Source organism: Salmo salar, chromosome ssa15, assembly GCF_905237065.1.
Source record: "Salmo salar chromosome ssa15, Ssal_v3.1, whole genome shotgun sequence".
In the NCBI taxonomy this organism is placed as follows: Eukaryota; Metazoa; Chordata; class Actinopteri; order Salmoniformes; family Salmonidae; genus Salmo; species Salmo salar.
In genome coordinates this window covers 24,804,405-24,825,390 of record NC_059456.1, presented here as the reverse complement: position 1 = coordinate 24,825,390, position 20,986 = coordinate 24,804,405, and the positions used below count along the sequence as shown (strand labels likewise).

The 20,986-nt window shown below is 44.1% G+C and overlaps 2 protein-coding genes across 2 annotated transcripts in view; one reads left to right on the top strand and one right to left on the bottom strand.

Moving 5' to 3' along the window:
• LOC106571107 (coiled-coil domain-containing protein 85C-B-like) overlaps positions 1-10,300 on the top strand; it is a 91,863-nt gene extending 81,563 nt beyond the window's left edge. The window contains 3 exon segments of the mRNA XM_014143785.2: positions 2,453-2,548; positions 3,270-3,371; positions 7,589-10,300. Coding sequence (XP_013999260.2) covers positions 2,453-2,548; positions 3,270-3,371; positions 7,589-7,678 — 288 coding nt within the window. The 3' untranslated portion in view covers positions 7,679-10,300.
• Positions 10,301-10,932: 632 nt separating this feature from the next.
• On the bottom strand, positions 10,933-20,225 carry LOC106571114 (cyclin-K). The gene is given in 12 exon segments (XM_045695572.1): positions 10,933-12,190; positions 12,193-12,228; positions 12,231-12,491; positions 14,199-14,301; positions 14,629-14,855; positions 15,199-15,368; positions 15,613-15,670; positions 15,805-15,928; positions 16,465-16,596; positions 18,626-18,707; positions 19,479-19,708; positions 20,072-20,225. Coding segments are annotated over 12 exon segments (1,662 nt in total). The 5' UTR covers positions 20,081-20,225; the 3' UTR covers positions 10,933-11,960.
• Between the last annotated feature and the right edge of the window lie 761 nt (positions 20,226-20,986).

The window sequence follows — 20,986 nt, the reverse complement described above, 5'->3', positions numbered from 1 at the left end:
CCCAGAGCCTGTTTCAACGGAATCCTGTAGAATGAAATTAATTAGCCATTCTGACCCCTGACCTTTAACCTCTCCACTACCAGAGGAGACTGACCAGCTGGTAATTGAGAGAAACCAGACCTCTCTTTGACAACACCCTGATGACCTCACTCCACAGAATCAATACTGCATTTAATCAGGATCTAGGGTATGACCCAGTACACAGGCGCTACATACAGCCCCAGTACTTCCTTTAACCAGGGCCTACAGTAGCATACTGACAGGCCTAAGACACCCAGTACACTGGGCCTGTCCTTCAGTCTCACAAAATGCCCATGACCTTTGACCCACGAGTCTCTTCCAGGCGGGACAGGAGCAGGGAGGATGGCCAAAAGAGGGGGGAGCAGGTGTCTACTAACCGCCTCATGCTCTCATCTCTCACTCTGACTCACTCTCTCTCTCCCGTGGAACAGTGTGTCAATGACTTCAGAGGCTACTATATACTGAACCGTCATATTTCCATGGAGAAGAGATTACCATAGAACAAGATGTTATTTTCTACCTCTATTGACATGACTTGCCTGGTTAGAGCTGAATGAATACAATATCCTCAGACTTACACACTTGTGTGTGTGTAAGCACAACAAATGAGTGAGACAAAGCTCAGTTCATTTGATTCACACAGACACTAGATAGTCCGTTCCTATTCTCCACTAAGACTCTAACACTAGAAACTACGGTTTCTGACTGTATCTGTTCCTCTCCATACTGGAAGGCCTAAATAAGGCTGATTATGCAGGGACTGAACACAGGACTCAACATCCATATCTGCACTGTCCAAAACCTTTACTTACCAAGCAAGGAATAAAACCCAAGAGCAGTTCTGCTAACACATCTCCACACTGTGGGTCCTACTAACACATCTCCACACTGTGGGTCCTACTAACACATCTCCACACTGTGGGTCCTACTAACACATCTCCACACTGTGGGTCCTACTAACACATCTCCACACTGTGGGTCCTACTAACACATCTCACACTGTGGGTCCTACTAACACATCTCACACTGTGGGTCCTACTAACACATCTCACACTGTGGGTCCTGCTAACACATCTCCACACTGTGGGTCCTGCTAACACATCTCCACACTGTGGGTCCTGCTAACACATCTCCACACTGTGGGTCCTGCTAACACATCTCCACACTGTGGGTCCTGCTAACACATCTCCACACTGTGGGTCCTGCTAACACATCTCCACACTGTGGGTCCTGCTAACACATCTCCACACTGTGGGTCCTGCTAACACATCTCCACACTGTGGGTCCTGCTAACACATCTCCACACTGTGGGTCCTGCTAACACATCTCCACACTGTGGGTCCTGCTAACACATCTCCACACGGTGGGTCCTACTAACACATCTCCACACTGTGGGTCCTACTAACACATCTCACACTGTGGGTCCTACTAACACATCTCACACTGTGGGTCCTACTAACACATCTCACACTGTGGGTCCTACTAACACATCTCACACTGTGGGTCCTGCTAACACATCTCCACACTGTGGGTCCTGCTAACACATCTCCACACGGTGGGTCCTACTAACACATCTCACACTGTGGGTCCTACTAACACATCTCACACTGTGGGTCCTGCTAACACATCTCCACACTGTGGGTTTCACCAGGACACGGTTGGTGCTCTCCCCACCAGACTAACTAGTCTTTCTCCTCTCTCAGGACACGGTTGGTGCTCTCCCCACCAGACTAACTAGTCTTTCTCCCCTCTCAGGACACGGTTGGTGGTCTCCCCACCAGACTAACTAGTCTTTCTCCCCTCTCAGGGCACGGTTGGTGGTCTCCCCACCAGACTAACTAGTCTTTCTCCCCTCTCAGGACACGGTTGGTGGTCTCCCCACCAGACTAACTAGTCTTTCTCCTCTCTCAGGGCACGGTTGGTGGTCTCCCCACCAGACTAACTAGTCTTTCTCCTCTCTCAGGACACGGTTGGTGCTCTCCCCACCAGACTAACTAGTCTTTCTCCCCTCTCAGGACACGGTTGGTGCTCTCCCCACCAGACTAACTAGTCTTTCTCCTCTCTCAGGGCACGGTTGGTGGTCTCCCCACCAGACTAACTAGTCTTTCTCCTCTCTCAGGTCACGGTTGGTGCTCTCCCCACCAGACTAACTAGTCTTTCTCCTCTCTCAGGACACGGTTGGTGCTCTCCCCACCAGACTAACTAGTCTTTCTCCTCTCTCAGGACACGGTTGGTGCTCTCCCCACCAGACTAACTAGTCTTTCTCCCCTCTCAGGGCACGGTTGGTGGTCTCCCCACCAGACTAACTAGTCTTTCTCCTCTCTCAGGGCACGGTTGGTGGTCTCCCCACCAGACTAACTAGTCTTTCTCCTCTCTCAGGACACGGTTGGTGGACTCCCCACCAGACTAACTAGTCTTTCTCCCCTCTCAGGGCACGGTTGGTCGTCTCCCCACCAGCGAGTCAACCCCGGTAACAGGCTACCTGTCCTGTGTTCAGAAACCAGAGGCTGTGGTCCACGCCATGAAGGTACGACAACTTCAAATTATCTCTCACAGCACATCACATCAACTACAACAACAGCTCTCCTCATGATAACTCTAAAACAGCCATACGCAACAGGCAGACCGCAGGCCAGATCCGGACAGTGGGGCCCAAAATTCGTTTTTTTAAATAATGGAATTCGGTCGGGATTCGACTCATAGTGTCATATGAACGCAACTAAAACATGAAAAATGTGTAGAATTGCAGGAAATTAGCTTTAAAACTGCAATTTTTTTCTGTGGCTCAGTTGGTAGAGCATGGTGTTTGCAACGCCAGCATGGTGTGTGCAACGCCAGGGTTGTGGGTTCGATTCCCATGGGGGGCCAGTACCAAAAAAAATGAAATGTATGCATTCACTACTGTAAGTCGCTCTGGATAAGAGCGTCTGCTAAATGACTCAAAATGTATAAAAATGTAAAAAGAGGGCTGTGAACAGTTTGAACAGTTTGGGGTCACATGGGTTGTGAGGTGGGGGTTTGTTACTATGCCGATAAATTACAATATCCATCCGGACTTTTGTCACCTAGGACATTTGTATAACCGGACCTTCTCAAAAAAGGAGTATCCCTGCTCTACAATCTCAATGTCACAGCTAAAACACCAACATCAGATCACACTGGAACAGTTCTGACACAGCTGGTTTAAACAGTGAATCACATTTATTCACTAACTTGGTTTTATGATCATATATGCCTGATTGTACCAGGTGTTGGAGGTCCACGAGAACCTGGATAAGAACCAGGGGCCAGAGGACTACGAGGAGGATCTGAGTGAGAAGGAAAAAGCCATCGTTAGAGAGATGTGTAACGTAAGTTGTTGTATAACCCTGAATGCTGATTATACCACGGGTATGACAAAACTTATTTTTACTGCTCTAATTACATTGGTAACTAGTTTATAATATCAATAAGGCACCTCAGGGACTTGTGGTATATGGCCAATATACCACTGTTAAGGGCTGTGTCCAGGCACTCTGCGTTGCGTCGTGCTTAAGAACAGCCCATAGCCGTGGTATGTTAGCCATATACCACGCCCCCTCTGGCCTTGTTGCTTAAGTACTGTACCAGTCAAAAGTTTGGACACACCTACTCATTCAAGGGTTTTTCTTACATTTTTTACTATTTTCTACACTGTAGAATAATAGTGAAGACATCAAAACGATAACACATATGGAATAATGTGTAGGTGCTCTTTAATTAAATTGCACACCTAGCAAGAGACAATTTGGCTTGCGGTGTTTCTGTAATGTCCAATGTAGGCCTACAGTATGTGATGGCAAAGTTTTCAAAACAAATTTCCTCCCGATTGACACCACTCATCATGATATCATTCTGCCTACTTTGCAGTCAACATTTAATGGGGAAGGGTTTTTTGGGGGAGCCTTTAGAAACAGAACACGATGACTGAATTGCACATTGCAAAGATTCAACCAAGATTTTGGACCTTTTGCAATACCTGGTTTGGTTTGCATACTCATTTTTGACTTAGTTAGCATTTACTGGTAGATATAAGTTGAAACATCTTTCCTACCGGCTACCGATGTCGTTATTCTGCGAGCTGCGTCATGCGACAACCAGCTGAGAGCTGCACGCTCTTGCTGCTTGATATTCCTCTGAAACTAGGCTATATTTCACCTGCTTTGTGTTTGTGTAGGCTACTTTGCGGATGATTTCTCTATTGTACTACATAATTGATACAGAGTATACCTCCACTACACTACATTCATAAGCATCAAGTATACGCAATGCCCACTGCATACAGCCTCCACTACACCACTGGTTGCTCCTCTGTGTCTGTGTCCCATCGTGGAGCGGTGTTCTAGTTGGAATATTTTATGAGGCTCTCGCAGCCCAACTAACTGTCAAAGCAATTCATCTCTCTGAGTAGCCAGGAAAAGAGCAGAGCATCCCCTCTTCTCCGCTTCTTCCCTCCATTATTAAAAAAAATGCCTACTGATTAGACGCACAGAGGGACGCACAGAGGGGACGCACAGAGGGGCGCACAGAGGGGCGCACAGAGGGGCGCACAGAGGGGCGCACAGAGGGGCGCACAGAGGGGCGCACAGAGGGGCGCACAGAGGGGCGCACAGAGGGGCGCACAGAGGGGCGCACAGAGGGAGAGAGACGCTCGCGCACAGAGGGAGAGAGACGCGCGCGCACAGAGGGAGAGAGACGCGCGCGCACAGAGGGAGAGAGACGCGCGCGCACAGAGGGAGAGAGACGCGCGCGACAGAGGGAGAGAGACGCGCGCACAGAGGGAGAGAGACGCGCGCACAGAGGGAGAGAGACGCGCGCACAGAGGGAGAGAGACGCGCGCACAGAGGGAGAGAGACGCGCGCACAGAGGGAGAGAGAGACGCGCGCACAGAGAGAGAGAGAGACCGCGCGCGCGCACAGAGAGAGAGAGACTCGCGCGCGCACAGAGAGAGAGAGAGAGACTCGCGCGCGCGCGCACAGAGAGCGAGAGAGACTCTAGCGCACGCACACAGAGAGAGAGAGAGAGAGACTCGCGCACACAGAGAGAGAGAGACTCTCGCGCGCGCGCACACAGAGAGAGAGAGACTCTCGCGCGCGCGCACACAGAGAGAGAGAGACTCTCGCGCGCACGCACACAGAGAGAGAGACTCTAGCGCACGCACACAGAGAGAGAGAGAGAGACTCGCGCAAGCACACACAGAAGAGAGAGAGAGACTCTCGCGCGCACACAGAGAGAGAGAGACTCTCGCGCGCGCACACACAGAGAGAGAGACTCTCACGCGCGCACACACAGAGAGAGAGAGACTCGCGCGCGCACACAGAGAGAGAGAGACTCGCGCGCGCACACACAGAGAGAGAGAGAGAGAGACTCGCGCACACACACACACACAGAGAGAGACTCGCGCGCACACACACACCCACACACACACACACAGAGAGAGAGACTCGCGCACACACACACACACACACACACAGAGAGAGAGACTCGCGCGCACACACAGAGAGAGAGAGAGAGACTCGCGCGCACACACAGAGAGAGAGAGACTCGCGCGCACACACAGAGAGAGAGAGAGAGACTCGCGCGCACACACACAGAGAGAGAGAGACTCGCGCGCACACACACAGAGAGAGAGAGAGAGACTCGCGCGCACACACACAGAGAGAGAGACTCGCACGCACACACACAGAGAGAGAGAGAGAGACTCGCTCGCACACACACAGAGAGAGAGAGGGAGAGACTCTCGCACACACACAGAGAGAGAGAGGGAGAGACTCTCACAGACTCAGAGAGACACACAGAGAGACACAACTAGGCTATCGGCCCTAATTCCGCGTGGTTACAGGGTTAATTCCGCGTGGTTACAGGGTTAAAACAGTAACAACTCAAAGGGTTAAGTTTAGGTTTTTGTTCCGAGGGGTTAAGGTAAGGGCTATGGGTTGGGGATAATATGAAACAAAATAATTCAAAACAATGTGCTGTTTCCATCAAACATTATTAAGTCCTCTCCCTGCTTGCTAGAGCATTGTGAACTGCAGTGGCACGGTGGTCTAAGCAGCGCGCTCTGGCTCCGAGCCTTATGAGTTTCACCCAGTGCTGTGCCATGTTTTTTTTTGGGGGGGGGGAGGGGAGGGGGGTGAATGCTGAGGAAGGCATATATCCACGTCCTCAGGGCCTATTCAAAAGTTTCTAGTGACCAGACTGATGTGTCAGGATAGGAATCTGGGGAGCTTCACAACACCGGCTCTGTATTATCTATGGGGCCCTGTGTCCTGTATTGTCTATGGGGCCCTGTGTCCTGTATTGTCTATGGGGCCCTGTGTCCTGTATTGTCTATGGGGCCCTGTGTCCTGTATTGTCTATGGGGCCCTGTGTCCTGTATTGTCTATGGGGCCCTGTATTGTCTATGGGGCCCAGTATTGTCTATGGGGCCCAGTATTGTCTATGGGGCCCAGTATTGTCTATGGGGCCCTGTATTGTCTATGGGGCCCTGTGTCCTGTCATCTCACACAGAGATTCCTCCAGGGGTTCAGTTAGTGAAAGACCAAGTGAGGACAGAGAGACTCCACCAGGGGTTCAGTTAGTGAAAGACCAAGTGAGGACAGAGAGACTCCACCAGGGGTTCAGTTAGTGAAAGACCAAATGAGGACAGAGAGACTCCACCAGGGGTTCAGTTAGTGAAAGACCAAATGAGGACAGAGAGACTCCACCAGGGGTTCAGTTAGTGAAAGACCAAGTGAGGACAGAGAGACTCCACCAGGGGTTCAGTTAGTGAAAGACCAAATGAGGACAGAGAGACTCCTCCAGGGGTTCAGTTAGTGAAAGACCAAATGAGGACAGAGAGACTCCTCCAGGGGTTCAGTTAGTGAAAGACCAAATGAGGACAGAGAGACTCCACCAGGGGTTCAGTTAGTGAAAGACCAAATGAGGACAGAGAGACTCCACCAGGGGTTCAGTTAGTGAAAGACCAAATGAGGACAGAGAGACTCCACCAGGGGTTCAGTTAGTGAAAGACCAAATGAGGACAGAGAGACTCCTCCAGGGGTTCAGTTAGTGAAAGACCAAGTGAGGACAGAGAGACTCCTCCAGGGGTTCAGTTAGTGAAAGACCAAGTGAGGACAGAGAGACTCCACCAGGGGTTCAGTTAGTGAAAGACCAAATGAGGACAGAGAGACTCCTCCAGGGGTTCAGTTAGTGAAAGACCAAATGAGGACAGAGAGACTCCACCAGGGGTTCAGTTAGTGAAAGACCAAATGAGGACAGAGAGACTCCACCAGGGGTTCAGTTAGTGAAAGACCAAGTGAGGACAGAGATGCTTTTCCTGCACATAGTGTTTGGGGGCATCAATGTCAATTATTGAATTTCAACTTCTGTGTATAAAAAAAGGGTGCGTAACATAACTTGTTTGTTTTCTTTTTATGTGTGTGTGTGTGTGTGTGTGTGTGTGTGTGTGTGTGTGTGTGTGTGTGTGTGTGTGTGTGTGTGTGTGTGTGTGTGTGTGTGTGTGTGTGTGTGTGTGTGTGTGTGTGTGTGTGTGTGTGTGTGTGTGCAGGTGGTGTGGAGAAAGCTGGGCGACGTGGCAGGAGCTAAGCCGTCTATCAGACAGCATCTCTCTGGTAACCAGTTCAAAGGCCCCATGTAGTCCACAGCAACCAGAGAGTGAGAAAGAGAGAGCGAGATCTTCCTACATACTATCCATTCCTACTGCCTACACTACCCATAACACCATCCTCCTGGGATATGTGACTGGACATTATGCGACCCAGGAAAACCACAGAATGGACCTCTCCATCTCTCCCTCGCCACTAGTCAACTCCCCATACACACACATTTCGTTTCAACTTCCAGTGTTGTTAACTGGCAGCTAGTTTCACTGATTTGCAACTTTCCTTGTATTACAGATTTTAGGTTTATAGTTAGACAGGCTTACACTTTACACAGTGCTGAAGACTATTACAGAACAAACTCTCATGTTTTGTTTTATGCTAAAAAAGAAAGAAACTCAGATGAGAGCTATAGGAGCTCTAGGATGATAAAGTAACGCTGTGATAATGTCAGATATGGTTACGTTTTGGGTTACAAGTGTCTCGTATGGACAGATCTAGGATCACCTTCACCCACCTTCAATCCTGATCTTGAGCATTTAGAGGTAACGTACAGAACTGACTGTGGATCAGTGTCTAGGAGCAATGTCACCCCACTCCTTCATAGTACTTCCCAATAAAAAACCCAGCTAGCTCCTCTGTTAGTTGTGCTTTGCCTTTATCTGGTTGATTAGCATAATTAGCATTAGCTAACGCTATCCTTAGCGTAATTAGCCTTAGATAATGCTAGCTTTAGCAAAATTAGCATTAGCTAACGCTAGCCTTAGTGTAATTAGCCTTAGCTAATGCTAGCTTTAGCTAAATTAGCATTAGCTAATGCTTGCCTTAGCAGAATTAGCATTAGCATACAAAGTGTTAATATGTGATACCCATTGTGATATGATACATAGCACCCTATGCTCATAAGAGAAGTCTATTATTAATACAGTACTATTATAGAGATCACTTTTAAAACTAGTGTAAAATATGTAAACAAAAAAAAACATAGCACTGCTTTGTTGTTATCGTTTATTTGTAGCTTTTTGTTTTTTATTATTATTCTAGCGTGGCCAAGTGTTAGAAACGGACTGTTTTGTGTGCTTTTGTAAAACATAAAACCCACAAGTGAACAGGGTTCTTTCTATGGTAACCACTCATCTTTTTACTGTAGTTCGTTGAAACAAATGATTACTTTATCTCCTCTGTAAACGTATCAAGCCCATTTTAAATCTAAACCGTCTCAGCCAAGAGTCAATGTTTTTTTGTTTTTTTTTACTAAAATGTACAAGGTTGTGTCTGCTCTAAGACAATCATGTTTCTCCGGTTGGGAAATAACGAGAGCTTTGCCCCGACCCTGTGACTCTTCTGTGACTTCTGTGGATATAGTGGTGATTCTTTGTTGACATTGGTCAGGTTGCCTGTGTGTAGTGTAGTTCTCTGTAACAGACTGTTGACACCTGGTTACGACAGGGTTGGAGACTGCTGAACACATTTTATATGAAATAATATGTTTCATAAATCTCCATGACAGAATGTTTCAGAAATGTTCTCTGAAACTTGACGGCTTTTATGCTACTGTCATAAAGGGAAGATCAGACTAATTTGGCTATTTTTGGTCATCAATAACTATTGCATTAATCAAACCACTGTACAACACAGCATTTTAATTGAAAGCTAAGAAAGTTGTCAAATAAATGGAATGGTTTTCATTTCAATTTGCATAATATGAATAAGTGTTTTTTAGCCATGGTGAATACAGCAGATGAGTTTCAGCAGTGCATGTTTTGTAGAAAATTATTTCTGTTGGAATGTGAGAAAGAGCAAGTCTTCCCTTAGATGTTTTTGGATACAGCTACATTTTAACGAGTTATAATGTCAGATGAAGTAATAAGTACTGTTATGATCAAACTGTTCAAGGCTATTTATTGCCAGGTGTTTCGATAAAAAATGGGGAGAGCTATCCAATAATAGGGCTGTCATGTGATTGGCCAGTTTAAGATTTTGACCTATCAGGAGATATTGATTGGGCAATTGGTAATGATTGACAGCTCAAGCTCTCCTGGTTCTAGTATTAGTTTTTCCAAATTAGAACATTGAGGCTTCTGACCGTACATTCTTACGATTCATCCTCGTCGGGTTCTCTCTAATAGGGTCTACTACAACAACAAAAAAATAAAATCAAAGTATGGGTTTTCAACTGATTTGAAGCTATGATGACTTGTAATGTTTTTCAGTCTGGCATTTTGATTTGAGATGTGCCACATTTTTCTCTGCATGGGATTTTGAGTTGGAACCTGTGTTTTGAACTTTGTTGTATTTCTAATTCTGTATATATGTGCTAAACTAGAAGTCATGATGATCCTAGAACCTAGTCTGCATCTCAAAATAGCAATATATTCCCTAGTGCACTACTTTTGACCATTGCCTTGTGCTGACCCTGGTCATATGTAGTGTGCTATATAGGGAATAGGTTATCTCGGACACAGGCCTACAGTGTTTAATGCAAACTATTCCTATAGCAACTAGCATGAATGTAAACATTTTTTTTTCCCCCCCATGAATTTCACTGAGATCAGACGTATGTGTAGGTGATAGTTAACAAAAAAAAAAAATAGTAATTGAACTAGATCACTTTGATGATTTTTTGGAGAAAAAAAAATAAACAATGACTTTCTTTGTAATTCTGTGTCTTCTCTGAATTCATGTGTGAGGAAATGCTGACTTGAGCTGAACTGATAAACACATACAGTATGATACGAAGCCTTCCATACTGAAGTGACAGGAATTCAGAACTTGAGCAAACCTGCCCTCTACTGGTTTATATAGTGAATGATCAATGTACTGTATTTTATTTCTGACAAACTTAACATTTCAAATTGGATCAACGGAATGGGACTGACAGTATTGGGGAAAACCTTCAAAGTGGACACAGATACAGCGGGTACAGGTTAAACCCACTGGTCAGGGAATGTGTGGGTGTAGTTTGGGGAGGGGGTCACAAACAGACAAAACAGTTAAGCTGATTGTTCCTAAGGTCAGGACCTGAGAAGCAGACGGTCTGAACTTCACCTGAGGTGTACTCATTAGTCCAAAACGTTTTTGCAACGGAAACAAGTTTCTATTGGATATATTCAGGTAGGTCCCTCACCCGTTCCGTTTGGTTCCTTCCTTGTGAATACATCCGACCTGAAAACTCTTGTTCCAAACACACAACATAAAACACTCAACACTAGCTTCAGTTAGCAGGGTTGCGGAACGAGTCATGGCAGTAATAGTAACACTGGCTAGACTAATAACACCACACAAACACTCCTTTCAAAGTAAGATACATTTATTTTATTATCCCAAGGGCCTACGAGACATAAAAGTATGTGTGTGTATGTGCATAGAAAGCACAAAATAGTTTGTTAAAGTAAAGCCTAATTAAGGCACTATTGATATAAGCATTCTAAAAAGATCCCATCGCTCAGATTTCACATAGTAAAGTTTATCATTATGTACAAATACACCCCTGGCTGTCCAGTGTTCTATCAACCTGCTGTTCAGATATGGGTTACCAACATCTTTCAGTTCATGACTCCTACAAGTAACAGTTTAAGTGCTATTACTGTAATTATACAGGGTACATCCAGTCCAATACATTTAACAGATTAACCAATAATCACACAGCTAAATTAAAATAAGGGAAAAGAAATGTTTGGTATTTTCTGCGATAAACCCAACTTTGTTTTCCACAGACAAGGTAAAGTTATCACAATACTGATTAGTGAAAATATTTTATTTTCACACAGACTAAAAATGTAAGCAAAAACAAGCAGCCTTTTTGTAGCATTAACCAGACCTTCAGTCTAAATATCCATTGTATTTCCTTTCAATTAATCTCAAAATATGTTCAACCATGTTAATGATTCAATATCGTCTGCCTCGTGTTTTCTCAAATGGAACCCTTTGGAATGTGGAACGGATAGAATCTCTACAGAATGGATGTTCAGATTCCAGGGGTCATAAAGCTTTACATGTACGGGATTCCACAACGCCTCTAAGACAATGTAGAATAACAGATCGCTCCTTTATTTGTTAAGATCTCCAGTGGACTCCAGAGTCGTACTCATTAGGACACAATGTACCAAACTGTTTTGCAACAGAAAGCGAAAAGGAGTATTTCTTATTGGACAAGTTCAGATAGTCCCTCAGTTTGATTTTCTTCTGTTTGGTACCTAATGAACACGACCCAGGACTGACAACAGGAACAGGACTGCTAAGCATCAGACATTCCTCTACTTTTCTCGCTTTCATTTTCCACATTTCTCTTCCTCTCTCTTTCTTCTACCTCTCCTCCTCTCATCTCATCCATCCCCCATGATTCATGGGCATGCCAGGGGGTGGCAGGGGTACCTGGGGCTGGCCTGGTGGCAGGGGGTACACCCCAGGAGGCATACCCATCCCTGGAGGGGGCATGCGTGGAGGCGGAGGGGGGTACTCAGGGTAGCTGTGGTTGTAGCCTGGTGGAGGGTATGCTGGGGAGGGAGGGGGCAGGTTGGGGGGTGGGTAGGCGCTGGGTGGGGGGCCAGGGGTGGGGCGTTAGGGTAAACGTGAGGGTGATAGGGCATGGGGGACCGTAGTTGGGGGGCATGGGGGCGTAGGACGGTTCCCCTGTCTTCATTATAGACTGAAGGCTCTGGAAGCCTTCCCCTGACATGTAGGAGCTAGAGGTGGACATTCCCATGATGTAACTAGAGGGAGGAGGAGGAGGGGGGCGGTGGGGCAGGGGAGGGGGCTGGTGGGGGGGTGGGGCGTGAGAGGGGGGAGGGGGAACGGGTTCAGTCCCCACGGCTGGCTCTGCTTCAGGAGGGACCGGTGGTGCTCTACGATCTATGGAGCGAGACGGAAAGAGAGAGAGAGAAATCATGTCATTTCCAACTCCACTAAACAAACAATCCTAATCATAGGTTTCAATTCCTGTTCAACAAGACCAAACGTTTCAGACCTGGAAACGTTCGACACACAACTACCCAGACAGCCATTCCTAGTGTTCCCAGAGTTTAGACTATACACTCCCTGAGGAGTACTCGTTAAAAAGTTGCAACAGTAATCAGATTGGTCTGAGAGAGCAGGGCAGGAGGAGGGGGTGGGTGGGACTGTTCTGACTGGGAAGTTAGTTATGTAAATCGGGATTCTAAGAAGGCCTAAAGATTGGAACACCTGTTGCTGCCCTTACAGAAAGCCCTGCAACCCCCATCTCTAAAACTGTCTTTCAATAAACACACAACATAAATAAATATGCCACTTCATACATCATATGACAACTGACCAGCTATTCTCTCCGATAAGATAAAGATGATCAGTAGCTACTGCTGTTATTGCATATAATGAGCAAACTGCTGAGCAGTACGACCTGTGCCATGTCATTTCAGCAAGCCATGACACCCATCATCATCTCAGGTAGCTCTGAAATTGTTTCTGTTCTTAGAACAGGTAAGATTCGCATTCCTAAAACATTATTTAGCTGAAATGTAATTTTAATCTCTGAGAAATTAAGCTTATTGATTGCAACAATTTTAATTTATAGGATTCAGATAATGTTCAATAAATAAAGTACTCAAAATCTGATTTGGACCAAACTATGAGTAAGACATGTGGAATACATTTTGTTTGTCAAGACACCCACTGACCCCCCACACACCCAATGACAATTCCACCCCAACAACCAGTATACTGTATCAGTTCTCTATGTTTGTAGTATGTTGTATGAAGCTGCGGCTTGGAGTATTGCTTCACCATACTATGTAATGTATTCCCTGTGAATATGATGGCTTTCCCCCCCTGTTCAGAGAAATTAGTCATTGAAGTCACTTGCATTATTTACCATAAAGTAGTGTGGAAGTACCAGGTTTTGACCACTAGATGTTGCTGTTCCTTCACCGCCATTCTCTTTTATTCATTTTGCTGGTCTCTTGTGTTTATTAAATATATCACAACATTTCCTTTGCAACTTTGGGTAGAAAACCAATAGATTTGGTTCATGATCAAAATGGATTGTGTGTGGTTACAGGAACAGCGGAATTTAGTGGTCAAAACCTGGTACTTCCACACTACTTAAGTGAGCGGCTTCAATTACTAATTTCACTGAACAGGGGCAAAAAACATCACCAGATTCACAGGGAATACATTACATAGTATGGAGAAGCAATACTCCAAGCCGCAACTTCATACTACTTGTCAAACATAGAGAACTGATACTGGTTGTTGGGGTGGGATTGGCATGGGGTGTGGAGAATGTCTTAGGGGATTTCTCATGTCTCATTGGTAGGAAGAAGTTTGGTCCAAATCAGACATTGGGTAATATACAGTATTTATTGAATCTGATCTGAATAATATAAATTTAAATGGCCAAATTTGGTGCAAACAATTATCTTAATTTGTCAATGATCAAATTATAGTTCAACAAAATAATGTTTCAGGAATGCTAATTGTATCTGTTACTAACTACAGAAACGATTTCAGAACAATCTGAGAGGGTGGGTTTTGAAATCCTCTTTCTGGTGCTTTTTGAGGAGGAACGACCCAAGAGACACTCACCAGGAGGGGGTTGTGAAGTGGGCAGGGGGGGCATAGGGCTCTCCAACCGTGGAATCTTAGAACCCACTTGTTCTGGTGGTTTAGGTTCCTCTTTCAGAGAACTCTGAGAAGACAAAAAGAGAGATAATCACTCACATACACTACTGCTTCAAGCAGGCAAGCAATACAAGCACCAAATTTGACCTCTGAGCACTTTAGTTATGGTAAGCTACTACAGAACTATAGAGAAACTATGACGTCGGGGTGGTTGAATGATCACTTTTAGCCATAGATACTACACACAAATGAATGAATGAATAAGTTAATTAATAATTTAATGAATTAATTAATAAACTGTATTGATCCCCAGAGGGGAAAGTGGGTTTTCTTTATCACCAGCTGAGCTGAAACATCCAGTGGCAATGCAGTCAGGCATACAACACACACTCACATGTGTGCGTTTAAGCTGGCGCGGTGGACTGCCCTGGGGTGAGTTCTTCTTGGGTGGAGGGGGCGGTGGAGCACTCCCTGGAGGCTGGCCCTGTGGAGGTTCTGGGCCTGGAGGAGGGGCAGGGACCGGGGAGTGGGGTGGACCTCTCTGCTTGGTCTCCTGCTCCAGACCTGGGGGGATGGGAGTCTTCCCCTGGGAGTACAGGTCCAGGATCTGGTGACAGATGTCTGGGAAGAGAGAGATTAGGAGAGGCGAGATTAGGCAAGTGACAGACAGGGACAATATGGGCCGAATCCTAACTTGATAAATATGCTACACATTGGACATGTTGCATAAATCATGTCAATGAGCGATTTGCTTAGTTATGGGGAACAGATCTCAATTTAGGATTCAGCCCTATGAGACGGAAAAAATATATATATATATAAAATTCTTACATTACAAATAAAAGTTTTTTACACAAAGATCAATAACTTCTTCTCTCTCACAATGTTGGAAGGCAGGTCCAGAAAGGCAAATATTCAGCATTACATATTCCACTAGATCCTGTCAGAGACTTCCTGTCTATACCTTCTAGCAGTTCCACTGGGACGTCCTGGACAAACTGCTCCCACCATCGCCGTGAAGACTGCTTGGACGTCCACTCCTGGATGTCAAACTTACACAGTCGTCCAGCCAGGTACATGACCGCTACAGCTATGATCTCTGGCTCCCACTGCAGGGACAGCATGGTGCACAGACTGGAGAGAGAGGTAGGAACAGACAGAGAGAGAGCAGTTTAGATGTGGAGGCAAATACAGTCGTACAATACCCCTCAATGAATATTGTAAGATGAGAGAAGGAGAGAATCAACCACTGTAAGGTGAGGCACTATCTATGACAGGAACCAGGAGACCTGTAACATTATTAACATACAAGCCTCTGGGTCAGACGTAACTAGTGACACTGTAAGGAGTCCAAACTATTGTGTTATGTTCGGCCCACCTGTCGTTGACGAAGGTCCAGGCCATCTGCACCAGCTTCTGAACTTTGGTTTTGTCACCTAGAATGAAAAAAAGACTGTTGGAAACAAAGTGTTGGAAATGAAGAGTTGGAAACGAAGAGTTGGAAACGAAGAGTTGGAAACGAAGAGTTGGAAACGAAGTGAAACTAAGATGGAAACACCACCTTTCAGACCTTTGAGTTGCTTGGCGTATCGCAGGAGGAACATGTAAGGGTGTTCCACTTGCAGGTCAAACTTGATCGTCTGTAGCAGGATCCTCTCTAGCACCATAACCTCTTCCTGTTGATGGCGAAAATCCTATGACACATCCCAGGACCCAAACAAGAGCGTAAAGTAAGGAAACATAAGGGCTTATCACACTACTACAAAAATCAAGCTGTACTGACTTGGCCTGGTTAAGCATCCACCATAATCTTGAAGGTGCATATGGAGGAATGCAGATATGACGTAATTGTTTTGGCACTACCCAGAGAGTTTTTAAACTACGGCGCGCAACATGGCTCAATGTGCTAATAAATCAGCACAATCTTACTTTTTTTTGTTTTTTTCAAGTTTACTATGCTAATGCTGATACAAAAGAAGACTAATGGAGAGCACTGTATACTACGACAAACGTCGCAAATTAGGCATATGTGTTAAGTACATGGGGGACACCATTTTTATGCATGTCCACTATGGTTGGAACTGTGCTGAAAAGGACAATGTGAAAAGAAAAGCCTATTATCGAGCTAGCACAGTTTGGTTTGGATCAGCACATGTGACAAGGTTACCAGCAGGACTTCACTGTACATACAGAGGAAGGAGAAGAGTGAATGAAGTGAGATATTTCTCACCTTTGGGTCGTCTCCAAACTGGGCAAACTGTACGTCGTTCAGTAAGCTGCGAGCCGTCTTGATGATGTCTTTACATTTCTTAGGAGTCTCCTCCACTTTCCCAGCCAGGAAGAGACAACACGCACCTGTCACCTGGAAACACGGTTCCTTCAGGAAGTGTTCATACCCCTTTGACTTATTCCACATTTTGTTGCGTTACAGCCTGAATTCAAAATGGATTTAAAATGTTTGTTTTTTTCCTCACCCATCTACACACAATACACCATAATGACAAAGTGAAAATATGATTTTTAGAAATGTTTGCAAATGTATTGAAAATGAAATACTAATTTACATAAGTATTCACATGTTAGAATCACCTTTGGCAGTGATTACATCTGTGAGTCTTTCTGGGTAAGTCTCGAAGAGCTTTGCACATCTGGATTGTACAATTTTTGCACTTTTTAAAATTTTTATTATTCAAGCTTTGTCAAGTTGATCATTGCTAGACAACCATTTTCAGGTCTTGTCATAGATTTTCAAGCCGATTTAAGTCAAAACTGTAACTTGGCCACTCAGGAACATTCACTGTCTTCTTGGTAAGGAAATCCAGTGTAGATTTGGCATTGTGTTTAAGGTTATTGTCCTGCAGAAAGGTGAATTCATTTCACAATGTCTGGTGGAAACCAGACCGAACCAGGTTTTTGTCTGTACTTAGCTCCTTTCCATTAATTTTTTTCAACCTGAAAAACTCCCCAGTCCTTAACAATTAGAAGCATACCCATAACAGCCACCACCATACTTGAAAATATGGAGAGTGTTACTCAGTAATGTGTTGTATTGGATTTGCACCAAACATAGCACTTTGTATTCAGGAAAATATGGAAAATATATTATTTCACAGCGGTTTTCATGGTACAATGATTCTCTACACTGTACTAGCTTGTTTTGTCACATAAACTGAAATTAGGGGAACTATTAGTTTCAGCAACCAGGAAATGGCGGAGCGATTTCTGCATAGTGCAACTTTAATTGCTTTGCCACACTTTTTGCAGTATTATTTTAGTGCCTTGTTTTGCAAACAGGATAACGTTACATGTTTTGGAATATTTTTTATTATGTACAGATTTCTTTCTTGTCACTCTGTTAATTAGGTTAGTATTGTGGAATAACTACAATGTTGTTGATCCATCCTCAGTTCTCTCCCATCACAGGCATTAAACTCTGGAACTGTTTTAAAGTCACCATTGGCCTCGTGATGAAATCCCTGAGTGGTTTTCTTCTTCTCGGGAACAGAGTTAGAAAGGACGCCTGTATCTTTGTCGTGACTGGGTGTATTGGCCTTTCTAGGGAGTTTTTCCTACACCTGCATTGCTTGCTGTTTGGGGGTTTTAGGATGGGTTTTTGTACAGCACTTTGATATATAAGCTGATGTAAGAAGGGCTTTATAAATACATCTGATTTGATATTGATACAGCATTCAAAGTGTAATTAATAACTTCACCATGCACAAAGGGAAATTCAAAGTCTGCTAGTTCTTTGCGAGCATTGGAAAACCTCCCTGGTGTTTGTGGTTGAAATTCACTGCTCGACTGAGGGACCTTACAGATAATTGTATGTGTGGAGATAAACACTATTATTGCACACAGAGTGAGTTCATGCAACGTAAGTGACTTGTTAAGCACATTTCCACTCCTGAATTTATTTAGGCTTGCCATAACAAAGGTGTTGAATACTTATTGACTTGAGACGTAAACATTTTTAATTTTTAAATTAATTAGTAAAAATGTCTTAAAACATAACTCAACTTTGACATTATGGGGTATTGTGCGTAGGCCAGAGACCAAAACATCTCTATTTTAAATGGATTAAATTTCAGGCTGTAACACAACAAAATGCGGAAAAAAGTCAAGGGGTGTGAATAGTTTCTGAAGGAACTGTACACAATACACAGGTCTCACACACCATTTAATCCCAGTACGGTACCTCTAGGTATGCACCACTGAGATTAAAAAGTTGACAACATGACCGTGTTCATTCATTCTGATTTGTGAAGGCAAGTATAGCATTGCAAGTCCCTTTGGATAAGTGTGTCTGCTAAATGTAAATGATAATAAAACTAATGAACATTGCGGAAATCCCTTATGCATAGTGACACCAGTACTGTAAAGGCTATACTCACATATCTGGGAAACTGTTTGAAGGAGTGAAACATGTAGAAGCGGTGGAAGTAGATGATACCTGTTGCCAAGGTGTCATAATGTCTGATGACAGAGTTAAGGGTAAATTCAACCAACCAGGAGTTTGACTTGAAACTGTTTTTATAGTTCTAAAAATGTAAAAAACAGTTTTTTTTAAAACCCTAATTGAATATACACTGAGAGTACAAAACATTAAGGACACCTGCTCTTTCCATGACATAGCCTGACCAGGTGAAAGCTATGATCCCTTATTGATGTCACTTGTTAAGTCCACTTCAATCAGCGTAGATGAAGTGGAGGAAACAGGTTAAAGAAGGATTTTTAAGCCTTGAGACATGGATTGTGTATGTGTGCCATTCAGAGGGTTATTGGGCAAGAAAATATTTAAGTGCCTTTGAACAGGGTATGGTAATAAGTGCCAGGCGCACCGGGTGGGTCAAGAACTGCAACGCTGCTGTTTTTTTTCACACTCAACAGTTTCCCATGTGTAAAAATAATGGTCCACCACCCAAAGGACATTCAGACAACTTGACAAACTGTGGGAAGCATTGGAGTCAACATGGGCCAGCATCCCTGTAGCCCAATGAATTGAGGTTGTTCTGAGAACAAAAGTGGGGATGCAACTAAATATTAGGGAGGTGTCCTTAATGTTTTATACACTTAGTACACATTGATATACATCATTGTAAATATTTATCACATTCCTTGTGTATGGTTATATATTTTGATATATTGAATGTTGATATTGTGAACCTGTTATATATTTTTTGTGATATCACCAAGCACTGCCCCTAAATGAAATGACTTTCCAATATCTAGTGTGTAAAAGGATACAGTCCGAGTCTGGTCCCCACATCAAATATGAACCGGGCCCCCTCCCTGCGGTACCGGGCCTCTGTGGCCGGGTCCAGGCCCTCAGACTGGGACGGGGTGTGGGCCAGGTCCTTCTTGTCCCAGTACCAGCATGGCTTGATATGGTCCAGGAAGGCTTGACCACTAGAGGGGTGGTTGTTTTCCTTCATCTGGAGAAGCGAGGAGGGTGATGGAGCCGCTGAACTACAAGACTGGCAACCGAGGAGGAAGGGATCATTCACAGCATGAATGAATGGTGTTTTGTCATCTTGGATGAAGAAATAGGGTAACGTTAGCTAGTAAGCTAGCTAGCTAGAGTTATAAAAACTAAACATATCACAAACATATAGTGTTGTAAGTTGGCTAGAAGGATGTTTACCTTTATCATTCTAGCTAGCTTACTAGCTTACTAGCTTTCAGGCCGAAGTTGCTAACGTTAGCTAGCTAAGTTAACTTGCTAAACTAACTTTAGCACTCCCTCGAGAGGCTAACGCTAGCTAATGACATTTCAACTAATCCAAAACACACGCATGTCTAACGTACGTGGTCTAAAATCTGAAAATAAGGACAATTACCTTTATCATGTAGACTGAATAACGAGTAACACTATCCAACAATCGATGAACTCGTTTTATATTTATATTGAATTAGTCATCGTAACATGGACGCCGCCATTTTGTTGTACGTCAGAAGCCGGTGCGGGGATGTATGCGTGCGCAGTCGCGTTTTGGACAAAATGACCCAATAGAGGGCGACAGAGAACTACTAATGTAGATGACTCTACCAAAGATAGAACAATCAGCCAGATATATCCAAATCATGAGAAAACAAAAAAGATAATTACTTGACACATTGGAAAGAATTAACATTTTTTTTAAAAGCAAATTAGAATGCTATTTGGCCCTAAACAGAGTGTACACAGTGGCAGAATACCTGATCACTGTGACTGACCCAAACTTAAGGAAGGTTTTACTATGTGCAGACTCAGTGAGCATAGCCTTGCTATGGAAAGAGGCAGTCGTAAGCAGACCTGGCTCTCAAGAGAAGACAGGCTATGTGCACACTGCCCACAAAATGAGGTGGAAACTGAGCTGCACTTCCTAACCTCCTGCCAAATATATGACAATATTAGTGAGAAATATTGCACTCAGACTACACAGACCCACAAAGAATTCAAAAACAAACCCAATTTGGATAAACTCCCATATCTACTGGGTGAAATACCACAGTGTGCCATCACAGCAGCAAGATTTGTGACTTGTTGCCACAATATAAGGGCAACCAGTGAAGGGCAACCTATTATAAATATAACCCATAATTATGTTTATTTATTTTAACTTTTGTATTGTACTATTTGCACATAATATAACATTTGAAATGTCTTTATTCTTACTGTGAATGTTTTAAAATGTTTATTTCACTTTTGTTTATTATCTACTTCACTTGCTTTTCACTTGTTTCCCACGCCAATAAAGCCCTTACATTGAAAT